Source organism: Pelobates fuscus, chromosome 3 (genome assembly GCF_036172605.1).
Source record: "Pelobates fuscus isolate aPelFus1 chromosome 3, aPelFus1.pri, whole genome shotgun sequence".
In the NCBI taxonomy this organism is placed as follows: Eukaryota; Metazoa; Chordata; class Amphibia; order Anura; family Pelobatidae; genus Pelobates; species Pelobates fuscus.
The window spans coordinates 23,399,898-23,412,422 of NC_086319.1; the positions used below are offsets into that span (position 1 = coordinate 23,399,898).

General features: G+C 39.2%; 1 protein-coding gene across 1 annotated transcript in view; it reads right to left on the minus strand.

The window, feature by feature from the left end:
* The window catches only part of MAPK12 (mitogen-activated protein kinase 12), a 59,231-nt gene that overhangs the window by 20,090 nt on the left and 26,616 nt on the right, over positions 1–12,525 (minus strand). The window contains exons 4-5 of the mRNA XM_063446801.1: positions 9,660–9,771; positions 67–96 (exon numbers count right to left, since the gene is read on the minus strand). Of these exons, the coding sequence (XP_063302871.1) occupies positions 67–96; positions 9,660–9,771 (142 nt within the window). The remainder of the gene's footprint in view (positions 1–66; positions 97–9,659; positions 9,772–12,525) is intronic.

Sequence of the window (12,525 nt, forward strand, 5' to 3'; positions counted from 1 at the left end):
ACCGCAACAGCGCTGGAAAATTCCCAGACTTTTAGTACCAAAAAGGGAATAGAATGCTTTACTCACCCGGTGGATGATTCCAGCGGAATGGATATACTGGAAGATAAAAGGGGAAAATACAAATATTAAGATTTTAACAACAACAAACCTATGCAAGTATACTTCACATTTAGGAAGAAAAAAAAAAGCAGAAAGACTGTAAAATAAAGAAAATAGGATACACATGCTTTATATATATTTTGCATATTATTCCTGCATATAAATTTGCAGTGAAAAAAACCTGCTATGCAACAATGTATTCAAGGGCAATAATAGAAACCATTATATTGTAAGCTCTGTTCCTGTACGTCCAATCTACTTGTTTGTTAGAACATCTATTGTACAGTGCTATAGGATTAGTTGGTGCTTTAAAAATTAATAAGAAATAATTAAAGGCTTACGCGAAGCACCGTACAACTCCCTGAAGTGGTTATAGTGCTAGGAGTACGCTGGCCTGTTACATGTTAATGGGGCATGCCGCTTTGCTCTCTAACAGGGGTCCTGCTGGGTGCCGGGTCTCCTCTTTGAATGGCTGTGGTGTGCATCCAGTTTCTGCAGAGCTAGATTCCTATCCTGCCGCCATTCATTTGTGGAGAGTGCCAGGTGCCCGCTCTCAGCCAGCCAGTGAAATATCATCCATAGTTCAGGGCTGGCGGATGAAGTCCCAATGATTCAGAGGGGTTAATCTCTGTATGTTTCACAGCATTTAATATATACATACAAATCCATACCTGCCGACATTCAAATGGGAAAAAAGAGGGGTACTTTCATTTTGAGGGGTCATAGCAATATTCAGCACAAATTAACTCCAAACAATATAACCACTTTAAATCACTGATGTGGTCATGGTGCTTAGAGTAGCCCTTAAACCTTTATTCGACCTAAAGAGAGGTGATGGTAGTACGAGTATGAAACCAGGCTGTATGCAACTGGTCATTTTAAATCCTACCCTTCCCCTTTACCCAAATATATTCCAACACGAATGAGGCCAGGTGCTCATCATATCTCTTGATTACATACTTTAGGAAACATTTGTTTAGAGGTTGGGGGATATTACAATCATAACTATTGCTGGCCATTTTTCTTTTTACACCTAATCCACAAAAAAATATCTAAAACAATTTATTTCGGGGGGTTTTTACGAATGTAAACATTTTAACGTGAAAGTGAATAGCTAACATGTCTTTCATTTCAGCTATTTTGACCGTAAAAATTTAAAATTTGCTTTGAATCCTCACTTTTGTAAATCCCCCCGACTCTAATCACACTAGGATGTAGCTGATAACGATCAATCATTGCCATCAGTCAATCAGCCCAGGTTTATGGGGTGCATAGTTCTGCAACTCACACAGTCCTATTCATCAGAAAAGGTGAACAGCACTACGGCCCAAGAGGACAGCAGACACAAAGCTTCCTGTATGGTTATATTTATGTAGTTACGTTTCTGGGTTTATGAACTATGTAGTTTAACACTAACCAGCAGTTCAATTTAAAGGATCACTATAAACTCAATGAAGTGGTCTGGGTGCCAGGTCCCCCAACTTTTAACCCTTCAGATGTAAACATAGCAGTTTCAGAGAATCTGATATGTGTACATTGCAGGGTTAATTCGGCTTCTAGTGGTTGCCTTCCTGACAGCCGCTAGAAGCGCTTCTGCAACGCTGAATGCGAAAATCGCATTTAGCGTGCAGAATGTCCATAAGAAAGCATTGAGAAATGCTTTCCTATGGGCGTTTTTAAAGCGCGTGCGGCTCTGGCGCATTCCGCTCCACTTGGGGGCTGACGTCGGAGTGGGAGGAGGGGTCACCAGCGCCGAGGGAGCCCGGCGCTGGATTAAAGTAAGTAGCTGAAGGAGTTTTAACCCCTTCGGCCCAGCGGGAGGGGGGCCACGAGGAGGGGGGAGGGACCTAAGGGTTATATAGTGTCAGGAAAACAAGTTTATTTTCCTGACACTATAGTGATCCTTTGATAATAATTAAATGGTTCCCATGGCAACACACACCCTACAAGTACTTAGAATTTATTACGATAAGTAGTGACATTGTTGCACAGGATACAATGTTACACAGAATATACTTTATCTTGGCAGATGTAAAAATCGTAACACATAACTTCGATTCGACTTTACCAAGCGACACAATTGAGAAATGCTAAAGGGGTATCAGATTATCAAATAATATGAAAAAAAAAAAAATGGTTGAATTTAAGAACCAGGAAGACTTTTACGTAATTTAATGCCTCTAAGGAATGGCTTAATTTCACTAGGAAGGTTTTATTTTAGGTTTCCAAACCTTACATGACCCCAGTAGCAAGGTGTTTTTCAATCTGTGTAGAGATTATGTGCATTGTAGCGCTCACGTAAAAGAATGAAGTAATGTGTGGCTCCCGTGCCAAGTAGCAGAGTACACAACTGAGCTTCACAGAATCCTCCAATTACAGGAGCCGAAAGCTTGGGAGGTAACGGCAAGCTAAGAGAGAAATCTGTTAGGACACAGTCTATCTGGCCAGCAGCTACAGGAACTGTAAAGATGGCTCCTGCCATTATGTGACTTACAGCCAACTGGCTACTGGATTTGGCAGGTCCCCACGCAGTCAAAGCCGTATAGTAAACAAAAAATTCAAGAGAAAACCACACGCATGTGTACATATCAAGTAAACAGAAAACTGAGCAAGAAATTATGCCACTTGCAGATCTAAGTGCTTAGTACTGTGACCTATATATCAATTACTTTAGAAAAGGAGAGGTTACAGCCACTCACAGCCGCCTTCCACACAGACAAGAGCAGTACATAGTGATTCGAGCTCCAATTTAACATATCCAAGGCCAATACAGGTTGCCGGGGCTATGCTGTACATCAATGGTGGGTACTGGTACCAAAGCAAAGCATAAATCAGACACAAAACATGTAACATGTGATCACATAAAGTAATGTATTTTTCCATTTGCTTAGTATTAATTTTATTTCTTCTACAATGTACCAATAAAATCAATATATTATATTTTCCCCCAGGGGCTCAGTAAGTTTTTTGTGAATTTTAAGTAGAACACGAGAAGCTGCATGATTGTGATATTACATATTATACAATTAGTATTTAGACTGGGAGTGATATGGCAGGAGTGCATGAGTGGTTAACGCCACTGACGATTCCTTGTCCTTACAAAGTTATGGCTGTTACATACAGTTTTCTTCCTGCTGTTGGCCGACATTTCGTTAAACAAAGCAATGTAGATTCCCACCCACCCTATATTTTTATTAAAGTATTTTCGCAGGTGAGCTTGCTACGTTGCAAGTCTGTATAGGAGTTTATCTGGATGTATTACTTTAACAATTAGTGGTTGTGTGTCGATGTTAAAGTTTTCTACATTCGTAATTCTACACTGCTAATGCACGTGGTACATTATACAGCCTCTCATGTACCAGAATATCTTTCGCTTTATATACACCATACCAGAATATACCATTTGCAAATACCAATGCCACCGTCAAGCAGACGGGGGTATTCAGTAAATCAGAATTATAAAAATGTTAATAGTGTGTGACAGTGTGTGTGGGGTGGGGGTGAGGATGAAAAGCAGTAGTTTTCAAAGTATTTAGAAAATTGGGCAGACTAGATGGGCCGAATGTTTCTGATCTGCCGTCACATTCTATTTTTCTATGAATTCAACAGCTTGTATTCTAAACAAGGTCAACGGTGAAACTTTCAGGCGATGACAAAAGAATCGAATATAAAATATCAAAGAAAAAGGGCCGGAAACATCTCATTATTAAAAATGAGTGTATGTTGTCACATTCTCTTTAGATACTCATCAAATAATACAATCCAGAACAAAAGCATCACATTAAAGTCTTTAGAACAACCCATTATGCAGCCATGATTACTGAATGCTCCTCAGCCTTGAGACCGACTTGCTGACGAATGTCAGGCATCATGTAACGACAAGATTAGGAACACAATGTCAGATCGCAACAAGACTGAAGAATGTCAGGCTTGTCTCAACAATGCAAGGGAATGTGAGGCTCAGACAGGCAAGAAGATTCATCGAAAGACTGAGGTTAAAGAATTAAAATGTACAAATAATAGACGCCAATTTAACCAATACGTAGCAGCAGAGGCCAAATGACAGATCCCCAGCTGTTGTAGAACTACTGCCCTCAGATGCAAGGCTAGTGAAGATTAATAGGAGTTGCAGTATTACAGCAGCTGAGGGTCTAACAATCACGACAGTCAGAATTCTATTACTGAAAAACAAAAATCACTACATTAGGTGAAGTTACAAGAATGTAGAAACAAATATGACAATGACATATTACTAATGGGGATAAGTTATTATTAGAAATATGTTCTGGATGAATTATGCAGGAAAATAGATGTTTTTTTTGCAGCAATTGTTTAAGAACAAACATGATTTGGTTGCCCTTGGGAAAAAAGAAAAAAAAATATATACAGGAATATAATCCCTCAACGAGGCCCTCTCATACCATCTGTCTGCTACAATGTGTGACAAATTTCTCCTCCCCCACAGTACACGGCTGCGAAGTTGGCCAGCGATTTAGAAACAGGGAATAATGAATGATACCTGCTTTCAGTGACAGGTAAATATAAACATGCGTTTACTTCGATAATCAGCTTCACTATGATGCGAGTCACCAGTAGCAACACATGGATTTGGAAATATTCAAAAACACCCGATTGTATAGGTTATATGTGGCTGACTGGTGGCATGTGTGGGATCACATAAATATCAAGGGCAAGCGCCGTGGAATGTTTCTTCTAAAGAATTGGTTTTAAAAACTCCTAAATTCAACATTCCATTGGTTTCCATGGTGATTGGCATTTATCGGAAAATAACTTTGCCTTACGATTTGTAGTTTATACATTTAACCCAATATATGCCCCACTCGTCTGCCTGTTCTTGTGCACAGTGGTCCTTCTCTTTCTGTTACAGTGTAATTAATATACGTAGTGCTTGAAGGTTTTCCTAAAAAATATGCCTGCTAGATGTCACATCCTTTCCCACAACATGTACTTTTCCATGTACATGACCATCATTCCTCCTGATTATTCTAATATGGTTCACACCTTCCATCTTTAAAAGGTTCATTATAGCTATCCGACTTCTTTATGGATAAACAGCTAAATGGTGACTATTTGCAGATGGGATCTGGCTGGCCTCAATCTAAGACAGCTCAGAACACATAAGCAATAGATTGGCACCTTCACAGAGATGGAAAATAAATCAAAACAAACATTGTTTTACATTTTCTGTTTGCATGTTCTCCGGGGGACTGGTTACTTTTGGTGTAGAAAACTAAATACAAATAGCCCAGAGGCAAATACTAATCACCGTCTACTAATTCAATAACAAAATGGGTTAAATTAATTCATGTAGTACGGTCAGCTGCTCTTGTTTAAAGCCCCCATTTTGCTTGACTCTAGGAGTAGTTTGACCAGCAAAAAAAAAAAAAAAAAGTTGATGAAATAATACCAGACTCAATAATTTATATGCCAATCGCTCATGAGGGGGCAAATACTCTCTGCCCTTCCTTCCCCAATAACCTCACACCTCTGGCGACTACTGTATGGGAAGCCAAGATGTCAGATCCGAGGGCTTGCATTACGAAGCTGAGCTACTTACAAATCATTCAGATTATAATGAATAGCTTCTTATATTATAATGCAAAAAACATGGTTGTAGTGTCCCTTTAAACCCCACTGTTGATTTCCGGACTGATGAGTGTGTATGCAGTTAAGAGACATTCGCACCCAGCTGCAAAATCAGGGAAGCCATCCCAGTTTGGCTGTGTGCCACCAAAAAAAAAAACAGAATTTAATAGCGCGCGGACCAAGTCATAAAAAAAGACTGAAATTGCAAACTGATTCTCTCCCTCTACCCCCCCCCCCCCCCCCCTCCCTCCCTCCCTATTCATGATCTATTTTTCTTTTTGGTAAAATTCCACTGTGTTCAAAACCATGCATTTATGCTATTTTCACATAGAATTGAAGCTGGAGAAAAGCCTGCAGTAATTCATTGAAACCTTTGCTGAATTGAATATAATGCTCTGAGACTGACACACACACACACCACACACACACCACACACACACACGTCTCTCCAAGGCCATGAGTATTTCTCTGTATCATTCTGTACGGCAGATGAAGACCGCGCAGATAATAGCTTGTATTTTTAATCCGTTTCTATTGTTACCTCATCACGCAGAAGCAGGCACGATAATGTGCCTGCCAACGCACATAAGTATTATGCTGATATGTACCAACTAGAGAAGTCAAATGTTCCAGCTGTTTTTAGAGCAGAACAGAGGCCCGCTTCACCATGTATGACACGGTACACATGGTGTTCCCTGGACTGGGTATGCTGGAATCCAACGAAAGGGATGCATTCGATGAGTGATTAAATACTTTTGGCACCAGTGTAACTGTGCCTGATCAGCACCTCAGTGTGTCCGCACCTGATCAGTACGGTCACACTATCACAGTGCCCAATCGGCACCTCAGTGTATCCGCACCTGATCAGTACGGTCACACTATCACAGTGCCTAATCGGCACCTCAGTGTGTCCGCACCTGATCAGTACGGTCACACTATCACAGTGCCCAATCGGCACCTCAGTGTATCCGCACCTGATCAGTGCGGTCACACTATCACAGTGCCTAATCGGCACCTCAGTGTGTCCGCATCTGATCAGTACGGTCACACTATCACAGTGCCCAATCGCCTGATTGGCGTGATCACACTCCATGCAGTTTGTGGATCGGCGGCTGGGTCCAGCATTGGGAGGGATGCTGGCCGCTGCAGGATGGCGCTAATTAATAACACCGCCCACAATGACATCACTAGTGACGTGAACGTGCGTGGGGCGTCACTGTTTCGCCGTGCACGCACGTTCTGGGATCATGGGACCCAAATCAGCCAATAGCAGGATTTACTGGGTTATTTAAACCCAATAGATAGGTGAACAGCACTAGATAAATGAAAATAAACAGAACTATAATTCCTGGGGACCAGAAAAAATAGATGGGTGGATTGGCGCTATTGGTCAGAAAAGCAACTACTCCCAAGTGCCTAAGAATCACCAAAAAGCACCAAAAATGAAACAGAATTTGAGGGAGGTGCAAGAGATGAACAAGTGTTATACTTATATTGGGTGGATCTCAGGATCAACCTAAAAATACCAAGGTATACATAGCATAATACTGTAACACTTTTAAATAAAAATAAATTCAAGCTCTCTCCACTGATATCTGGTAGCAGGATACTTCTCCCACACCACGAGTACCACTGCAGAATTCAATTGAATAGAAAAGTTTTTACTTTCATAAAAAAGGCAATAAAACAGAGCACAACGCGTTTCAACTGTAACAGGTCTTCCTCAGGTGCATAATTTGACAAATACATTTCATTCTAATTTATACATACAGATTAATCGGATTGTTTAAGTAATCTGTATGTATGGAAGACCTGTTACGGTTGAAACGCGTTGTGCTCTGTTTTATTGCCTTTTTTATGAAAGTAAAAACTTTTCTATTCAATTGAATTCTGCTGTGGTACTCGTGGTGTGGGAGAAGTATCCTGCTACCGGATATCAGTGGAGAGAGCTTGAATAAGCTTATTATTCAAAAGCCTTCATAGTTAGAGCCTACTTTCGAACGCTCTACAGATCGTGAGTGACCCATTACCTCCGATTTATTTTTATTTAAAAGTGTTACAGTATTATGCTATGTATACCTTGGTATTTTTAGGTTGATCCTGAGATCCACCCAATATAAGTATAACACTTGTTCATCTCTTGCACCTCCCTCAAATTCAGCACTAGATAAATACATACATACAAAAGATGCCAGTAGTTTCCACAGTAGCGCGTCTTGAAAATGAAAATACAATAATGGTGCAGTATGCAATGGTAATAGTGATAAATAGAGTATTTGGGGCCAAAGGAAGACTCACACTTTTTATAGGCTCTATTTAAGGAGCCTGGACGGAATAATCCCCATATATGGATTTCTTTGTGATGGTTCAACACTGGGTGGTTCTCAAAAGGGTGAGGTTCATAGGATTATAAAAAAAAAACTTAAAAAAACACAACTTTATCAGCAAGTTCTTAATACAATTAGCAGAGTTTTCCAGGTGTACTGTCACTTAAAAAAAGTCCACTGTCTATTTCTCAAAAATGACATACCCATTTGCTTTTTTGGTCCTTATATTTATGTTCTTATCTTTTCTACCTACAGAAACACTGAACAGTTGGTTCACTGAATCAGGTGCTGATGAGAGTTTTTTTGTGTTTCCTCTCCCAACTAAAGCCATGAAATAGCCATTAAGCAATCTCTTATAACGCTTTCGTCAAGCATTGTTGATAGAATATTCTGTCAATATTGGGCAGCATCATACTGTAAACTTAACCTAGTATTATTTAACAGAATAAAGGAACACAGTGGGCTTAGAACCCAGAAGGACTGTTTTGTATGTTCTCTGAGACACATGCCAACTTAAAGGGGAGCGGTCATTCCCCCAATATAAATGTAAAATAAAATTGAGCAAGTCATAAAAATGTTAACACACGGTGTGGGTGGGAGGGAGAAGGAGAGGTAGAGGTAGAGGGAGAGGGGATGTCATAGTTAAAATGAAAATAACGCAGTTTGATACAAACAAAGCTCTCCAGGTATAGAAAACGTCTATTAGTAAAAGGGAACAAAACCGGATGGACTATCAGTGTGAAAGGCTTATATTCTAGTGAGAAATTTTTCCGATATACTGGATCAATCTCCACTGGTCTTTGTCAAATTCAGTATACAGAGTTCACACAGAAAGGGGCAAAGGGAAATACAAATCATAATTATATAAATCATTAACATTTATTGGAGCAGTGTAAGAGCACAGTGTCAATGCTCCCAATAGATGGGAGTGCTATTAATCTTTAATAATACACAATATTACATGGATGAATTCGCAACATTTTGAATTTGTCAATGTGGATTATGGACTGGATTTCCAGGCTACAAAACTAGAGAATCACACAGTATATTAGACGGATCGTTTGTACAGACTCAGACTATGTATTGTGTTTTCCTGGGTTAGGCAAGCACTGTACATTTCTTATTTCTTACTGCATTAAACCTCATGCCTCTTGTCTGCTTGTCCCCCAAGCAGAGAGATTTAGGGAATCCACATAATTGTATTTGTTTTGTTTTGTTTTTTTAAAGACTGTTAATTAATGCCTTTATATTACAGGGGACAATGTGTATGCAATACCCCCCTTGCCCTCCCAACAGGCTTTCTACACTAGTGCAAGGTAACTGGAGCTGCTAAACCTGGTAAGAAAATTAAAAATATAAAAAATAAATAAGATCTGACAGTTCCCCAATAACCACAACAGATCTCTTATTCGGCTTTATAGTCGGTGTCGACAACTAACTAGTATTCCTCTTTCTGATCTGCATTGCAGCTAGCGGTGTCTTTTCAGAAGGCAGAATTAAATTATAGAATCAGAAATGTATTAAAAAATAGTAATAGTGAAGTATAAATATGGAACATATCTTGATAAAATACAAGCATTTTGGAAAAGAAGCACAGGACATGACAAATATTAAACAGCTACTTACCTTCAACCCTTTCAAGATTTGGTACACCAGAAACTGGATTCGGTCTTCAGACAACTTTTCATGTTTCATAATTTTTCCCAAGTCCGTCCCCATGAATGGCATGACCAGATAACTGCAGAGGAGTGCAAAAAACAAAAATTCCTTTGAATGCTATACAAAATAATAAAGAGCATATATTAACGCGATCTCCCTGAACCCAGGGAGAAATTGTTCCCCACCCACCGACCCTTACTTTAACAGTTTCCATACTGCGTACATTATAGATCTTACTGTCCCCCCGACGGACTCATCCCGCCATTTAAATGTTTCCTTCATCTGTAGTAATAGATTGCAATAAGCAGTCTGCTGACCGATAATGGTGTATAGGAATAAGCCCATCACAGTATGACTTCTAGAATGTATCTGAGCCTTGTTAATTATACTGCCATCACCCTCCACATCTGGGAGGGAGGCGGAATTTTCAGTGTTCTAATGTTTACTGTTTAGTTTACAGATAATATATAGACCAGACAATGCCCTCTGCATGTATAATGGGTAAAGCAAAACTAAAGAAGCCCCCTCATAACTAGAGAGATTATAATTAGCAAAACACTATCCATACTTCAGCTCTCCCCATCTTTACTTTTTGGGGGAAAAATAAGAAAGGCTGTGGGAAGTGTCTCTAAGAAGGGTATATCTAAAGGGAAACTACAAACGGGATATTATTTTTCCTTTCTTTAGTTTTTTTAGGCATTAAATTAATTACCATACAATCAAATATGATGACATTTGAAGTCAATAGGTCGTAGGACCAGGAAGTGATGGGCCACACCAGCAAGTGACTGACACAACTATGATAATCCAGTTTATTGCGTTAAACCTTGCACAGCAAGGAGTATTCGTTTAGTTGACAACGGAAAGCGGACCACTGAAGTACAACTTCCACAAAACCAAAAATGTGCTCCAAGAACAAGTGCTTTAATAGTTAGAAGAAAGCCTACCCGGTGATATATTTGAATGAGAGATAGGGCGTAAGGCTGCAGTTATTCCTGTACATCGCTGCGGATGAGAGAAAGACCAGGGCATCCTTTTCACCACGCCATTTGCACATCTCATAACATGCGTTTTAAAGGTTTGTAAGTGAGAAAACATCTACACACACAATGCCTTCATGTGTCCACTCACCCTCATGAGCACATAAAACTATTTTCAACGCTATTACAAGAAAGAGCATCACACCAGACTTTAATTACCAAAAACATAATGTACCAACAAGGAAGGAGATGACACAATTTTCAGACAGACAAGCTGACTCACCTGTATTTATAAACATTTTATAGTGAATACAGAATGTCAAGGATTTGAGATCAGCCCAACCTAAGGTTCAGTATGTGCGTGTGTTTTAGCCTCCTACAGGTGTAGGTGTATGCTGCTGATTGGCAGATAGGATCCTCCTGTAACAGTAACCATCAGGGGATGTGATAGAGCCCTCGTTGTCTGTGTAAAAGTACTGTATGTTTATTATTAATGCAGAGCTAGTAATTTAGACCCAGCATTCAGAATTTTGTTGATTTCTTAGGACTTGAAATAAACAAAGTACGGAAGTACGGTAAATCTCAATTCTATTTCCTTTATTAAAGGGTAAAGAAAAAGGCACCATATCCCAGGCCTGGTATGAAAGAAACTACCAGTACAAAATCAAAGACATAAGCAACATCATGCAATTTGTGGCTAAATAGGCAACATCACGGGGATCATTTTCAAACTGAAGTCATCAAATTTGAGCAGTTTATATTTTATTTAAAGTACGGCTGATCTAGCTTATTAGGTATAAAAATAAAAAAAATAAATATGAAATCAGCGTTGAATTTAATTTAATATTCATCCGTCTGCACATTATGCTAACAGCTAACAAATGTATATATAAAAAAAGTAAATTCACTTTTTTTCCAGTCTTAGCTGCTGGCTTGTTCGGAATAATCAGATGCTTTAAAAGTCTTTTTTTTTGTTTGTATTTTTATTTTATTTTTTTAATATGCCATACCGGCTAACAAAGAAAACTTTAATCCGCAGGTAAACGTACGTTAACTGCAATTGTAGGTTAGATTACAGGGAGGTTATTTAAATTATTCGTATTTAGTATTTTGAATTGCTTTAAATAAAAAAAATATATACCGGTATCTCCGAAGCCCATCCTCTGTGCTCCTCCCTTACAAGCTGCAGTGTTTCTCTGTACGTTCTAAAAATACTTTTGTAAAAAAATATTGTGGTTTAGGTTATCTAATGGCTCAGGGCATTCACTTGACCTACAAACACCAGAAACTATTGTTGCCCTCAGAGTGCACTAATGACAATGACATACGTTGAACAATGTCATGGAAAGTGAAGTGAGCTTGAAGACTGGTTCTTGGTTTGGCAACAGCTCACTGCAGAAAATGCACAGCACACGCTGGAACTTCATTTATCATTTGTATCATATTTTGTAACATTTCAGCTTGTACGGCTCCTATACGTGCGGTACGTAAAATGTATCAACTGGGAGACTGTCAATATTCACAATTACTGTACATTCCATTTATCGCCACTTCCAAATGGATCCCATCTCCCAGGAAACACATTCTGTTAACGTTGCAATAGTACAAAGCAAAAAAAACAAACAAAAAACAGTGTGCGGAAATTCTACAATTGTGTTAAATTGACATAGGCCCCAGGTGTCATTCGGTATATTGTTCCTTTGCTATTTTTTTGTGCTCTGACAAGTCGACGCATGTTGATTTTTAAAGTATGTTACGCAATACTTCAGAAAGGCGAGGCTGCTTCTATGAAACAGCTTTCAGAGTCGTTGCACAGCACAACCAGAGCAAACCTGTTAACAAAAAAGCAGGGA